Below are 16,767 nucleotides of genomic sequence, written 5' to 3' on the forward strand. Positions count from 1 at the left end.
GGGGGGGGGGGGGGGGGGGGGGCCCAGTTTTTGCACCAGTGGATCAGTATCCACACTCATGCACACATATGTTCACATGCAAGCACATGCTCAGGTGCCTCTAGCAGCAATACTTAGCTCTCATTTATTAAGCCGTGCTCTCACACAGCGGCAGGAAAGGGAGCCAATAGGTCAGTGTCTCAGCCCGTCCTGCCACCTCAGGCTCCCCCATCCCTTTAAAAGCACATATACTGGGCCAAATCTCAGCAGCCACACACACTGTGTTGCCCAGTAACCCGGGTAACCAGATTCAGATCTCTTTCAACTATTACATGCGGTCTTGTTGCGCTTTTCCTACTCTGAACACAAACATTTGCCCTCATTACAGAATCTTCTGCCAAGTTGGATGAGAGTAGGCTTTGATTTGCACCCTCAGAGACAGATTTAGAATCATTCATTTTTAGTTGTCAGTGAGGCCTAATCACTTTCTATGAGTCTGTGAGAGAGAATCAAAACCGAAATGAACTTGGTAAAACTGAGTTTAACTTTACCAAACTAATTAGTCTAATAACACAGGCCAAATGTCATTCTGTTAACTTTGGCAACCCAAATCTGAAGCCTTGTCTCAATTTTTATCCCTCATGTTGTCCTCGGGTTAAATTTGACCCGTTTTCTGTGGAAGACAAACGTTAGGAAAAACGAGAAAAACAATGAAAAAACTGCCAAAAACATACCTACAAACTTTTAGAAAAAGCGCCAAAAACATCAAAAATAATGACCAAAAGTCACAAAAACGTCAGGAAAAGCCATACAAATGTTGAAAAAATGGCCGAAGTGTTGACAAAAAAAACACACCAAAAACTTTTTGGGGGAAGATAACACAAGTTTCAAACTCACTGCTGGGCCCTGTTGAAGAAGCACTCTGACTCCTGTCTCCCTTCATTTTGACCCTGTGTGTGTGTGTGTGTGTGTGTCTGTGTGTGTGCCTGCAAGCTTGCATGTGGCAGGTCTTGATTTATACTGCATGATCTGATCACCACACTGATGTATTTCTTTCATCTCCTTCTAAACCAGTGTTTCTTCGTTGTGATCATTTGCATTTCATCCAATAGTTCTTGAGAAGCCCTTTGACCTGAGCAGCTGGTAATTGAGTGGGGGGGCTTGATGAGAGGTGCTAGCTCTTTGTGCTTCCCCCTGTTGAATGCACACTGACATACACACTGACACACTGCCTGGGCCTGGTTCCCTGCTGGCAGCAGATGAAGAACGCTCTCTTGCTGATTGTTGGCAGATGAAAAGAGAAGATCTGCAGGGCTAAGAGAGGGAAAAGAATTATTATTGACTTCTCACCGCAGCTACTATTTATTCTTCTCTTTTTCTGTCCTTGTATTTTTTTTTTTTAAGGCTGTTAGATTCTTGCCTCTGAATATTTTTGGGGTAGTCTTTGATTGAGCTGCAAAGGAATGCCTTTAATCGTGGCTACAAAGGAACCGAGGGACATGTCCCCGTCAGTCTTGCAACGGATCTAGACAGATGAGGAGGAGGAGGCGGAACGGAGGAGTGAGCATTGTTAACAGTCTGTGGGGAACTGTTTGCGTGCCCTGTTGTTTCTAGTCCCTGTGAAATGGAGACTCAGTGATTTGGTTTCCCAGGCCCCTTTTTCTCAAAGCTGTACAAAAACCAAATGAAGACGTTTCAGTCTGTGCTGGTTGCCGTTTATAATTCCGTGGCAGCGTGTTTCTGAGTGGTAGATGGCACCCATGGTGGCACATGGAGAGTGTTCACAGCCATCTAATTGTAAGTGGTGTGGGCACATCTAAAATAGAAGATAATGCTTAGTCTTGTCAACCATGCAAAACATAGACACTGTGACCATGGAGGTGGTTGTCCTCAGAGCCCCAGAGAGCCAGAGCAAACTCAAACCAGCCGTTCCTTCTGTGCCTGTTTGGCTCAGCGTTTGGACTACTATCTGCTTCATTAGGTATGATTCCTCAGTCTCATGTATTAATGTTCAATGTCACAACAAGTAAGCAGGGAAATCTGATTCTTCTTTCTGAATGCAGTTTGTTTTTAAAATTTCCCACAAACCTGTGACACAAACAGAGCCGAGGTCATGGCATCAGTGAAGTAGTGTCATTAAAGGAGTTTTCTTTTTCTTTCTTTCTTTTCTCCCTTAACAGGGGCTTCCATTCAGGCGATATGCAAAGGTCTAAAAACATCAAGATTATTAATGTGCAATTTCACCTTCAACTCTACTAAAGACTAAAGAAAAGTGTTTTGGATTGGTTTGAGTACTTATCACCCTGTCTTACTCTACAGTAGTGGTAAGAGCTGCAAAGATCAATTGGTTTTTCAACTATTAAATTAATCGCTAACTATTTTGATAACTGATAAATTGGTTTGAGTCATAATTCACTGATTCCAGCTAGTTAAATGTGAATATTAATGGAATATCTTTGAGTTTTGGACAAAACAAAACATTTGAGGACATCCTCTTACACTTTTGAAGACACTGATCCACATTTTTCACCATTTCTGGCATTTCATAGACCACACAACTAATTGATTAATTGAGAAAATATTCAACTGAGTAATTGACTATGAAAATACTTGTTATTGGCAGCACTAGTAGTGTTTCCCAACCGTTCTTTGTCTGACGTTCCCTCACACCCCCCATCATGTCCCTAGTGTTTACATTGCAATGGATTTGAAGGTGAGGGGTTAATAATGTAAGATGAGATTTATTGAAATGCTGACATTTCTTCTGAAGAAAGGGAAGAATGTAAGATGAGATTTATTTTGTGAATATTTAGTTCACAAATGACCTTTGTTAGGGTGACGGCAATGTTTTTTAAAGATCATTTTTGGGGGCTTTTTCCCTTTATTGTAGTGATCGTAGAGCGGAAAGGGAGAGACAGATGGGGGATGACACGCAGCAAAGGGCCGCAGGTTGGATTCAGCCAATACGGGGCTTACTGAGTGAGCTAGAGGCCGCCCCCGAAACGTCAATGTTTAGGTCCCTTTCTGAGGTCACTAACTTCCTCTTTAGATAACTATTTAGATTTTTTGGCTCGCTTGCTAACTAGTTTTCTTACACTCTCCATCACATCAAATGGCTTTAAGGTGTTACAACTCACTCCAGTTGGCTCAATGCTTATTGTGACAGTCATTTCTTTAAGATTGTAATCGTACCTATAATTCTGCTCAGACTTAATTAATTAATAATTTGTTTTTTTCAAATATGCTGTGCCACACTATACCATTAATATACCCTGTGGCGTACCCTGGTTAATCACTGGTCTGTAGGTCATTAATACATTTCTCATATGGTGGTATTTGGCTGGCTGGTTTCCCAACTAGTTTCATCCTAAACACTCGTAGTAGATATTAGATTAACTATTTGTGGTATGTGAATCTACTGTGCTATCCAATCGCTCCCTCCTTCCTTCTTTTATCTCTGTGCCCCACTCCGTCCCCCGCTTCTGCCTTCTCCTGTCCTCCCTCTCTCCTTGTGACAGACATGCACCAGCCCCTTGCAGAACATTACGTCAATTCCCCTGGACCGGGGGTGCCAGCTGTTGATGTCACCCTTGGGTCTTTTTAATTTAGGGATATCCGCTGGGTGAGATGAGGGGGAGCCCCATGACCTCAGCCCACAGCCACATGAAGACGCCCACGGGGGCAGAACCAGAGTTAGGGCAGGGCAGGGTGGGACTGCTCTGCTGGGGTGTGGGTGAGCGCAGGGACTGGGCACTGCAGGGTTGATCTGGGAGCTGTAACAAGGACTGATCATTGATGTCATGTGAGGAAATTAGTGATGCACAGGGAAGTTTTAGGAGCGGTTACCTCCCTTTTGGGCTGCCGTGCAACTCCTTGTACCCGTGACAGCATGTCTGTGACTTGCAAACACTGCTGCTATCCCTTGAGCTCTTAAATGCAGCCTTTCAGCAGCTACGCATTTCCTCCCTTTCAGAAGGGATCAAATGTTCCTACCAAAGACTATCTCTTGTTCTTTCAGTCCTCAAGGCTTTGAGTGGGAGTGAACATCGCCATCCGTGTAATTGATTTTGCAGGGTGCCAAAGTTTTTTCTCTTGATATCAACTGTGAACGCTTTAGAGAGGAAATGCCTTCATTTAACACATAAAAGTTTCTATCAACTGCCTAGATTGCCTCAAACATCATGATTTTTTAGGGCCTTTGCACCGACATTATTGGGCGGTGAAGGATTCATACCGTAAATGCAAAAGGAAGTCCATTGTGAATATACTGTGCATTTTATGGAACCTTTTCTATCCATTTGCAGGTGTTGTACACCCCTCCTACAGATAAGACCTAACCTGATTGACTTCAAAATTGTTCAGTAGAATAAAAGATATTTTAAAAACTCCTTTAAACAGCGTTGGCAGGGCAACATGGCAGTATATTCCATGTTTTGCCATGATAAGAGACTGAAGACATGCCAATTTTGACTCAAAAGGCCACCTACTGGCAACAGGAAGTCATCCTCATGTGACAAGCATGACCTGGTTTCCATGAAATTTACATTATGTGTTCTATACCTACCTTGTTTATATACATATTTATATATAATTATATACTTCATACCTTGTTAAATAGTTAATAAATACTTTGTTAAACCATCTAAAAATGTTATCTGGATGCTATTGTAAAGTTGCGACGTTGATGTTTGATGTTGAAAGTTGATGTTTATATAGTTACTTATTGGTTAAGTGCTTGTTAAAGCAATGATACATGTTTTGCCTTTCATTCAATTATATAAAAAAATTACTATACATATACTGTATGTATATACAGTACTGTGTTTACTTTTAGTAAGTGTTAAGTAAGTAGTTAGGTGAGTGAACAAAAGAAAAATCTTAATCACATCAATATTTGGCGTTATTACCCTCTTGCCTTTAAACCAGCATCAGGTCTTAGAGGTACATGTGCAAAAGGTCGGTCGACGTTAAGGATCATAGACGCAGTGGACGGCCAAGGAGACTTGCAGCAGATGAAAAACACATCAAGCTTATTTCCTTTTACAATGTCCAGCAGTGACATCAGCTCAGAACTGGCAGAGACCAGTGGGACCAGGTACACCCATATACTGTCTGGAGAAGTCTGGCTGACATCAGCTCAGCACTGGCAGACCAGCGGGACTTAAGTACACCTATATACTTTCTGGAGATGTCCAGCAGTGACATTAGCTCAGACCTGAAAGAGACCATTGGAACCAGATACACCCATCTACTGTCTGGAAAAGTCTGACCAGAAGTGGTCTTCATGGAGGAGTTGCAGCCAAAAAGCCAGACCTCAGACATGGAAACAAGGCCAAGGAACTCAACAATGCATGAACACATAGGAACTGGGGTGCAGCAGGTGCTCTGGACTGATGAGCCTGCTGAAGGGCTGGAGAGGGGTACAATAACGAGTGTCTGTAGGCAACAGTGAAGCACGGTGGAGGTTCCTTGTGAGTTTGGGGCTGCATTTCTGCAAATGGAGTTTTAGATTTGGTCTGGATCAATGGTGTCCTCAATGCTGAGATATACAGGCAGATACTTACCCATCATGCAATACCACCAGGGAGGCGTATGATTGGTCTCAAATGTATTCTGCACCAGGACAACAACCTCAAGATCATTAGGAACTATCTTCAGTGTAAAGAAGAACAAGAAGTCCTGGAAGTGATGGCATTCCCACCCCCCTATAATTATTAACACTTCCATTTTGGAATGCATTCTTCATGTACTGCATGTTTTATACCTGCCTAAAACTTTTGCACAGTACTGTATGTACACATCTAAACACATATACACATAGATATACATATATATACTTTTTTTATATGTTGCAACTATATAACAACCATCCAGACACTGTTTGCAAACCAACTAGTAACCCTTAACAACGTGTTAGGAATATCTGATCCATCTTTCTATGTAAATAAATGCTTAAAAAATTTTTTTTAATTATAACCCTATAGCTAATATAGTATGTGAGGAATATAATGTATCCATAAACTGTTATTATATTTGCAGCACTACTAACAAATAACAGTTAAATACCAATTAACTACAGATTAATTAAGTATCAATTTACCATCCATGAATGATGGTTATTATAAAGTGGTACCCAGGATATCAAACATTAGACCAAAACCAAGAATAAGATTGAAGCTGTAAGCAATAATAGTAATACTGAATTTATTGTAATACTGTGTTGTGAAGCTTTCCATACTCTAAGTTGCTACTGTAGATTTTTTTTGTATTTTGAGAGCGGTTTGCATGTTCAAAGAAGTAATATTGGTGTGATTAGGATCTCTGGAGCTGTAGATGGGATGTTTGTGTACCTGGCCCTTCATGCTCCGTGCACTTCTCACACAAGGGCTGCACCCACACACAAATGTTCATTCATCCCAACCAGATCAAAAGTGATTCCGCCAGAGACATATGTGTAGCCTAAAACTTTTTCAACTAATTATTTTCCTCTTCTTACGTACGAGATGTGAACCTCTTTCTCTCTTTTTTGCAGTATCACCCTCTGTCTCTGTGCAACACAAGCGAGGATGAACGACAAGAGAGTGACTTCATCACTATTGTCAAACTGGAGCACAGGGTACCCCGCTGTCTGCCGCTGCTCGATAAGGTACGGATCACACACACACACACACACACACACACACACACACCGTTACAAATGCTTCATGCATTTTTCCCAGTTGAACACTCTGAGAAACTCCCCTCTGTGTGACCCCTTCCCCACTCAGACACGGCAGCAGACAGATAAACCATCTTGCCATCTTGTCTTCTCTCCAGTACCCCTTCCGCTCTTGGATATCAACTTTAAAGAGAAGATGGTTTTAGAGGGAATTATTTGGCAAGACTTTAATGTTTTGTTCGGGACAGTGATCTTTCAGAGTGAGGGCTTGGACAGGAGGGGGTGGGCTTAGCTCGGCGCTGCTATGTAGCAAGTGGCAGTGAGCCCTGGCGTTGGATGTAAGGCTTTCAAGCCACAGCTGTCACTGGTCCGATCCCAGCCAGCCGGCGGGCCAGCCAGAACCAGACATTCGGCATTCTCAATTTGTGCCTCCCTCTAATATGAATGCAGCCAGAGCTCCATAGATTCCACCCACAATGGTTTAAATGTATGTGCAACTGCAATGAAGTTGACCTAAATCTCCCTTGTGTTTAAGTATTCCACCATACACGCTGGCTGGCATGTCCTAACTTTAAAGTAGTGCGATTTAACTCTTTCTATTTTTTCCCTGTTTTTCAAGTGGTGACAAATTAGCAGGCAGGAGTATAGTTAGGCGACTGGCTTTTTTTAGCCTGTGTTTTCTTTTCCCCTAATTTAAAGCCATGTTTAGGAGCTGCCCGCCATGGCGACGATGTAGAGACATTCCCACACTTCCCCGCTCCTTTCTTCCTCCTCCTGTTGCTCTTTCAGTGGGAAACAAACCAAGCGGGCCAAAGGGGGGGAGAGAGGGGTGTCACTCAAGGCCGACCCCAGAAAACAGTTTTGATTAAAGCCTTAATGGCAACACTATGTTGTCCCGTAAACGAAACATGCAAAAGTACCCTGAACAAAAGGCTTATGCTTCCGAGTGCTTTCTCCCTCCCTGCAGACCGCCTTTGAAATCAGGAGAAGTGAAGGAGGGAGGGGAGGGGTGTGTGTGTGTGTGTGTGTGTGTGGGGGGGGGGGGTTCTTTCTTGTTGTTTTGGTTGTCTGGAAAGTATGTGTTGCAAAAAGTCCACTCCGGCCACCTGCATCCTCGCTTCCCTTAGCGATATTCAAAGCTTTTGGTCGTGGTGGATTTATCGGGGATTGGTGGTGCAGCTGTTGAGGAGCTCGCTCTCATGCTTTTGAGGAGGATGAATCAGACGGTTTGGGATGTGCGGTGCTGGGTCAGCCGTGGTCTCTGGCTGGGACTTGTTTACAGTTTAGTCTGACTCGAACCCGCACCGCTGATCTATAGATACCTCGACGGCCGCAGAAGGGTTCGTGTTGCGCCACACACACTCAGAATAGACTGTAAACCAAACAACGCCAAGCTCAAAACCCTGAAGATTAAGGTTTCATTGTTGTGCTGTGTTTTTATTTTGGTTTTCAGACGTTCCTATCCTCAGCAACATCATGAGCAACGGAGATTCCTTTGCTGATTTGCAGTGATCTGTGCCGTCTCTAATGCTCTTTGTTTTACCGAATGGATCTCACAGTAGCTCTGGACGAAGAGTTAAAGTTGATCTCTTAGGATGTCATTTATATTAATAAAACATGTGCAGGACATCTTCAAATGAAAAGAAAAATGTCAAAAACTTTCTCCAGGCACCATCACCCTCTCCTGGTCTATTCTCCGATGTTGGCCACCTCTCACCCACATTGACATATTACTTGGAAATGAGCAATTTTCTTAAGTTGAAGTACTGCTACCTTTTTAGTTTGCAATAATCTCATTATATGGTAAATATGAGAAGGATCTTGTTCATCACACATAATTAGATTACACTCAAGAAATATTATTGAACATCATTAGGAGATAAGATAAAAACAACATCTGCATGGGGAACAACACATTACACTTTTTTTAAAGGAATTTTAAACGCACACTATAGGGATTTTCTGATTATATGTATAAACTTGCACATTTTTATCTAAATGAACTCATAGTAAAGTAAATGGATGCGATGGACCCCCCTTTTTAAACTGTTTTCCTGCATCTTATGAAACCCCGTGGCTTATTTCTTGACTCATGTTTACAAAGTCAACTCTAAAAAAGAAGAATCTGAAATCCAAAGTATCCAAACCTACTCTTGGTGCAGTTCATCACACCGATCTGGGTTTCAGATATAGCTCTCTTTCTCTCTCTCTCTGTCTATGCAATTGCCTGAATCGAAACCCTCCACCACCAAACCAGCGGTTTTGCATCATTACACAACACAAAACCAGCAGAGGCCACGAGTTTTCTCCCCCAGCATGTTGTTCTAGAAGTGATCTGTCTGATTTCTACTGGCCAGCCTGTCTTTTCTGTTTACACTGAAGCCCTGAAAAGGTTCTCAAGCTAAGTCACGGAGCAACACATGACTCAACGAGAAAAGGCATCGCAGAGGTGCCAGGAGGGCTACTCTAAACTCCCCATGACGCTTACTTTGCTCTGAATAAGTGCCGTAATCTGTGCTTTTTGTGCTTTTGCCCACAGCTCTGTTAATACGGCAACAGTAAGTCTCCATAGTTTTGTGAAAACAGCTTTTTCAGTGATTGAGTTTTGGCCCGTGTCTGAACTTGCTGACTCTCAGAGTAAGCCTTGCTTATTGATTTGGCTCCTCTCAGATGAAAAGAGTTTTTGACCTGATTGTGCAGTAATCCTGTTTTCTTAAACTAGGGTTTTCATGTGCCTGTGTGTGTGTGTGTGTGTGTGTGTGTGTGTGTGTGTGTGCGTGTGTGTGTGTGTTACGAACAGTTGCCAGCATTAGAACCCAACATGTTACAGCAGCAGCTACTGAATGAGAAACTAAAGAATGAATGCCATCAATATACACTCGGTCCAGCACAAGTCAGGAAAACTCGTCTGAATCGTCAAATGGGTCTTGTGTGGTTCTGAATCTTTAGGCCAGGAAGAGTAGACCCACTGGCAGGAAGTGGTAGAAAACAAGGGAAGCCCGTTGAGGGAGGAATAAATCACGGCCCTCATGACAATGTTTTTGTCTTCTTGTGTCTGATTGTCTATTGGGGGTGACACTGACCTCAGGCTGTTCCTGCCTGCTGTTTTTTTTTTTTAAGCGAAGACATGGGCTGGAAATGCAAAGGCAGCTGCCTTTGGCTTCTTTTCCTTTGGTGGCCCAGTCAAACGTCTCCAGTTCATCAGAGATGAGTCGAGCAGGAACGCGGGGCCACATCTGGAAAAAGGGGAATATTTCAACTTTTGAGAGTAAATGCAAAAAGCAGCAGGTACACAATGGACATTTTGGCCAGTATGAAATGCATGAGTGTTTGCAGACTTCTGGATTTCTCTTTGATTTCTCTCCCAAGATAATTCATTATTCACTTGTTCGTGCCAGGCTGTTGCACGGCTGTCTTCAAAGGGATAAACAATGACTTTCTTTTTCTTTCTTAGTAAGTCAAAGCCGGACTCTTTGCTAATAGTCTTTTGCTAATCTGTGCAAACGACTATTAGCACCTTAGATTAATCTTTTTAACCTTTGCAGCATAGAAATCGCCACAGCATTCTTACTGTTACCAATATGAGAACAACTGTAAATCACTGCATAAAAAGATAGAAAACCACTATTTTCCTTCTGCTCCTTGTCAGATTCATCTTCAACACAGCACGTTCAGAAGTAGGTAGAAGTAGCTTTGGGCTTCTCTTTCTATCAAGCAGCAGTGTGAATGGTCCAAATATTTCTCCTGCCTTTAACTGTTCACTCTCAGCACTGCATATGCCATTCCTTCTCTCTACAGGAACAACAAGACTAAATGAGCACTTTCCTCCGTATGACCCTGACGGCACCCTCCCATTTCTTCGGTTGCTAAAGTTAGCCGCTGTCTTAGCTCACCATTTCAATGTGGAGATAACTCAGAAGGAGGAAGTACTTACTGTAGCTTTGAGTCCAGCAGCCTAATGACCGCCTTCTCTTCAGTCAGTGCAATCATTCTGGTTCTTACGCTACCCATGATGTCACTCGATTAGCCGTCTTATTTATGTGTTTTTTTAATTGAGAAGTAGATGGTGTTGTGAGTGCGGGGGTGTTTTCCAGAGCCAGTGGCCGCTGGATCTTGTTCCTTTCATGAGGCTGCAGATGTTAAAAGAGAAGCCACACTCAGGGATTTTAATAAAGCCGAACAATGGCCGCCTTTGTCAGTCCTAGTCCCCCCCCCCCCACCCCACGGCGTACAGTGTTAACATCACCTGCGTTAGCCTTTCTTCCCGTGGTGTTGTTACAGAGTTATAGTAGTATTCATTTGTCCGTGTGTGTGTACTTAGTGTGTGTGTGTGTGTGTGTGTGTGTGTGTGTGTGTATGCGTGTGCGTGTATATGTAGCAGGAGCACTTTTTAGGTTAAACCAGGTGTTTACATTAGATCCATATGTTATGGGTAGGGATGCACATTTCGAGGAATTTCTTTAACTGATTTGTACTAATAAGGTTTAAAGAATTACAAAAAACACTGTCAAAGTCATATTGACCATATAAACAGGTGTTTTAAACTCCTTCGTGGCCTGTAGTCATAAAGAAATGGAATATTTGAGCAATGAATTAAATGCAATATGATTTTCAAAATAGAGTAAAGGGCAAAAAGCCCTGTTCATGAATTAACAAAGATTTTGGTCATCTAGCACCAGCATGAGGTTCCCTTTTGTGGTTTTGAGCAGAATGTCTCAATCTATTGGCTAGATTGCAATGATATTTAGTATAGCTTCATTTAGCCCTCAGGATGCATTTTAATGCAGATAAACCTGGTTGAGACCGTTACTTTGTCGCCAGCAGGTTGAAATTTCAGTTCATCTGATTCTGGTTTATGACTAAATACCTGTGAACATGAACATACCTGCCAAACATTAGCATGTTGTAATTCTGAACAGGTTAGCGAGCTGATGTTAGCATTTAGCTCAGAACACTGATGGACCTACATATACAGTAGCCTCACAGTTTTACTAGCATTGCATAAGACTTCCTTTTTAATCATCTTTGTTCTTCATTGTCAAAATAAAAGCATGTGTAATGTGAAAATGGCGCCGTCGGATCATAAATGGACAGCAACATGATATATTACGTCACTGAGGTTGCTAACCATGACATTTAAAGTGAAACACTTCGTTTCGCTGAGACAGTTCAGTCTGAAGTTATCACATACAGATCAAGTGCAGAGATGAACTCAGGCAGAGTTAAATATTTCCATCCAAATTGTTGGCTAACACACCTCAACCCGACCTGGATCAAAGTGTGAAAGTGAAAATGAGCCGTCAGTTGTCATGACTGTTTCGTGAAGTATCTGCTGAGTTCGAAGTCCAAGGACAGGAAAACAGGGTGATAAGTCTTCTGTTGTCGTCACACAAACAGGAGGACACATTCAAACAGGACAAAGACAAAGAATATTTTGGACAAGGAAGAGACCTAAGCAACAGGAATGTCTTTTAAATTCCATCCACTGAAATGAACCTCAGCTTGTCGGGCTTGAACACAATTTCGGGACGATTTTCTGCTCAGTCGATACAGATAGCTGTCTTCATAGTTTCTGTGTTGTGGATGCCGGTGTCCTCCCTTTACCACCTGAGTGCCTGGTTATCTGAGGGAAACCTGAGGTCACCAGCTGGTTGGAATTCACACACATGGTGGAATCTGTGGACGTGAGGGGCGGAGCAGTGACTGTACTTAACGGCAGTGCACTTTTAACACAATCAGGGGAGATTAGCAAGCAAAGGAACAAGCCTTTATGGCTGGGGGAGACCTTTAGGGAGGGCCGGGCATTATGAGCGGCTCAACAATGAGAGGAATACTTCAGGTTTCCCTCCTCCAATGACATGCATTCCTCGTTTTGCAACCACTTCAAAAACAAGTGGTGTGCTTTGCATTTCACACTGATGTGTGGTTTTAGGAACAGTGGTTTTGGTGACCTTTGTAAGGCACAAAAATAGAGATTTGTAAAACATGCATTGAGTTAAATTTGTTTGAGCAGGTGCGACAGATAAGGACAGCATGGGTAGATAAATCTCAGGGGACTGAGTTAGGTCTCCTTAGGGACAGGGACCAAATTCAGATTTTTAGGCACTGAGCGATTTGCATCCTTATTATCTACCGGCTAAAAGGAGGCTAAAACCCGAATTTTAATACCCGAGGTGCAAATCTCATCTTCGTCAGTGAGCCAATAAGCATGCAGCGTGCTTCTACCAAGATCTTATAATGTCTGTGATTGGCTGTCACACGATAAAAGTCGTAGAGACACGCAGGGAAAATACTTCACACACAGAGATGGGACTCACGTAGTAGGAGCGAAAAAATAAAGAGCAATAATTTTGCCATAATGTTGTAATTCCTTTTGATAAAATGGATTTTAGAAAATTGGTTTAAAAAAAAAAGATTTCGGGAACTGGTATTGAAGTCAGAGTATTAACCCAGCCCTAGGTGTCCTTGGGTCGCTGTGGGGTAGGAACATAGGCTGCTTGGCCGGTGAGATATTTCTTGCCTTTGGGATAACGAGGTGAGGCTACACGATGATTGGTGGAAGGGGAATTAGAGTGAAATGAACCTAATGCCATTGGAAGGAGCTTGACACCCATCTATCCGTCACATGCCATATTTGACAACACTTACTGGCCCCAGGCTGCTGCAAACAACTCTTAGTTTATTACTAATCAATCACATAGAGTTTAACCTACAGGTGACCAGTAGCATTTGAACTAAAGGTCTTTACAACCTTAAGACTCTCAGAAGTTACAGGCCTTGAGGTCGCAGCTTTCCAATGTCGCCTTGACCTGCAGCATTGTTGTAATCCAGCTGAGTTCAGTGCCGTGGTGGGAGTGATTTGCAGAGGGTCTGCTTCTCTTCTGCACTCTCTCCACTCATCATGTCAACTTAAATAGGTGGAAAATGCTCAGGCCTGAAGGTGCGTGCGTTACTCCTGCGGCATCTGTCGGGATATTTTCAGTGCAACACGCCCCAGCTGCGGCTGCAGCTCTCGTCCACATGTCTTGTCCTCGGTGGGGTTTCCTACCCGGTGCCAGCGTTGCTAAGCTAAACATTGACTCTGAGCTGATGGCACAGCAAACTGTCCTCCCCACACGTACATACAATCTGGAAGACGTGTTGTTTGCTTTGAGGGGTGGTGTTTTCAGATGCCGGCTCTCTTTTCCCAGCAGCTGGCGATTAGCAGCTTGTTGCTCCCCCTTTCTCACTTTTCTGCTCTTCCCTTTTTCTCTCCCCTCACTGCAGTGACACTGGCTCTGCAGAGTTACTGTAGGCATGCTGGGCGAACACCGCCTTCTCTGATTCTGCAGTCCAGTTTGAGCATGTCGACAGCAGCACCGCAAAACTTTTACACACAAACAGTGAGATGTCTACAGTGCCGCTCGCTGGGAAGTAGGCCTACCGCTCCAAAATAGAAGCTGCTGGAATATCACCTGCATGTGTATATGTGTGGATCGCAAACTATGTCCCTCTTAACAAGTTCCGGCTATTTTGTCTTATTTTGTCCAATATTTTGTTTCCAATGTGGTTTCACTTTCCTCTCAGCATTTTATCACTATGAAAATCATGCCGGTCCTTTCCTACACTGTAAAACTGTAGTGGCATCAACTAATCTTTTGTCACATGTTATATGTTTTATTAATTTCAAGCAAGGATAAGATATTTTTCTAAACATAAGAACGGATGTTTAACATCATTCAGTGCTTATCTCCAGGATTACAAGGGGAGAGAAATTGTGCATGTTGTCTTTGTAACTTAATAAAGTGGTTTCAACAGCAGATATATCTGTCAGAACTGAGACCTGATAACTGAACATTAGCACCGCTCATTATTCAAAGGAAGTTCAGTTAACTTACATTGTTAGAGCAGCAGGGAAACAGCTTGATGTTGAACCACCTGAAAATGTTTTACAGTGTACTATCGCACAAATTTGCTCATTTACACAGAAAACATTGACATTTTTAGAATTGTACCTAATATTTGAGTTAAAGACTAAGATCAGTTGTATTTGCAAAGAGCGTTGGAAGGAATCCAATCCATTTTTGTGGTAATTTGGTTAAAAAGAAACTCACATTTGAGATATAGACATTTTTTAAAGGGGGTCAAATTTGACTTGAGGACAAAAGGAGGGTTGAAGTCTAGTTAATCTAGCTCCTTCCTGTAGGAGAAATGAAAAATTAACTTCCTTTAATTTGTTATTGGCCCCACACTATATATGAACATGCATAAACACTGTATATTGGCCTACAGTACGGGAGCATTTACGCTTGCAAGGCCGCTTATCTGCTCTCTGAGGGCGGGCACGACACCTTCTTGCAGGTCTGCTACTGGGATCGGAGAATGCCAAGTGCTTGGGTCTCCAAGCGTTTATGTTAGGGCGCCACATCTCTCACTTGTCATTCCAAAGGGAGCGTGCCGAGGCCAGGGTTTCACCAGGCTTTCGTCTTCGCAGATGAAAAATGCTGTCCTAAAAATAGAACACGTGTCATGCTCATAAATAAATAAATGAAACCATATTATGCCAAATTGCTGTTGACACCTTCAGCTGGCTGCAAGGGGGAGGAGTTGGGACGGAATTGGAGTGTTTTTGATTTTGATGCACAGAGAGAGAGATGTTTGTGACCTTCCTTATAAGTTCAGATTTTTGGCATTACTGGTCAAAGTTCATCGTAGGTTCTCACTCTGCCTGGAGAGCTGAAGATGTTTTTCCACGCAGGGATGGTAAATAGGATCATATGATGAGTGCTTAATGGCCCTCCAGTTACAACCGTCCTATATCACTGCCTCTCCCCGATGAATGAGGCGTTCATAGGGCAGTAACTTATTATTACAGCAGTATTAGTCCTTTGATCTTCCAGCAGTTTGAAACCCTGGAGTTTTTTAAGGGGGGTGGCTTGTCAAAATAGCTTTGCAGAAGGGATCGGGCCTGGTCTTGCCCCGGCAATGGGGAGAGGAGGCCTGGAGGTGTGCAGAGGCACCCGTGTGCTGGAAAACCTGACTACAGAGGCCTCACACTGCAGTCTCACGAACCTTTGAATGATCAAAGAAACGATTATCTTATATTTCTAACAAATGTGTTGTATCTGTGTTGGGTTCCTCCGCAAGGAGAGTTTGATGCTTACTGTAAGTTTGGATTGAGACAGTGAAAGCTCAGTTTTGGCTTCACAGACCGCATGAAAAGTGGGGCCCTGACCGTGAAGGTGCTGCTTTTGAATCCCGGCTCAAAAACACGAGATGTCGTTCTCAGCCAGGACATTCCTCTATTAATGACTAAGGCGACTGGTAAGCCCAATGGTGAAACATGAAGAGGGAGAGGAGAAGTAACAGAAAGCAAGAGTCAGAAAGGTGGAAAGGTTGATTCCAAGGAGTGGCAGGCGAGGCCAGAGGGCGACCCGCGCTACTCATGTCTGTCCTGTGCTTCAAAGTCGGGTCAGAAACAGGACTGTTGACAGGGAAATTTGTTGCTTTGATTTGACTCTTTCACGTCTTTCTCCTGCCTTTTTGTTGCCTCCGGTCCCGCTCTGCTGCTCACATTCCCCCCCTGTTTGCCTACCTAATTCTCTTTCCACCCCCCCACCCTCCATCGGTGCGTCTGGCACATCCCAGTTCTCATTGTGCAGGCTGAGCCGCTGGCCTTCTTTAAGATCTGCATTAGAATGTTGTTTTTATATAGCAGCAAGCGGAGGCATGTGGAGTCTCTTTTGAACTGCTCGGCAAACAGATGGAGGTTTTCACGCTGCCTTTATGAGATTAAGTGAAACATTCCCATAAAATAAGACATCTCCCTGTGTCCCTCCACTGTCTCGATTTCTCTCGGTCTCTTTCTTTTTTTCTGTCTTCGTCTCTGCCCCTTTTGCTTTCTTTTTTTATCTGGCTCGCCTCAGGCTTGGGCAAGGGCACACCGCTGCTGAAATTGAAGTGGAAAGTAGACAGGTTTGTGTTACAGATTACTACTTCCCCAGGCGAGCACCGAGCATCTCCCAGAGTTTACAGCTAACCGGCAAACAGGTCTTGTGAGTCCGACACTGCAGACGAAGGGAGTTCTTGTTTCTACTCTGCAGTATGAACCTGTTTAACTCTGACTCAGGTAGGTTAGTGCCAAGTGCCCC

The 16,767-nt window shown here is 43.2% G+C and overlaps 1 protein-coding gene across 1 annotated transcript in view; it reads left to right on the forward strand.

The window, feature by feature from the left end:
* The window catches only part of LOC117955505 (E3 ubiquitin-protein ligase RNF43), a 77,557-nt gene that overhangs the window by 48,128 nt on the left and 12,662 nt on the right, over positions 1-16,767 (forward strand). Inside the window, exon 2 of the mRNA XM_034890045.1 lies at positions 6,512-6,625. Coding sequence (XP_034745936.1) covers positions 6,512-6,625 — 114 coding nt within the window. The remainder of the gene's footprint in view (positions 1-6,511; positions 6,626-16,767) is intronic.

Source organism: Etheostoma cragini, chromosome 13 (assembly GCF_013103735.1).
Source record: "Etheostoma cragini isolate CJK2018 chromosome 13, CSU_Ecrag_1.0, whole genome shotgun sequence".
NCBI classification, from domain to species: Eukaryota; Metazoa; Chordata; class Actinopteri; order Perciformes; family Percidae; genus Etheostoma; species Etheostoma cragini.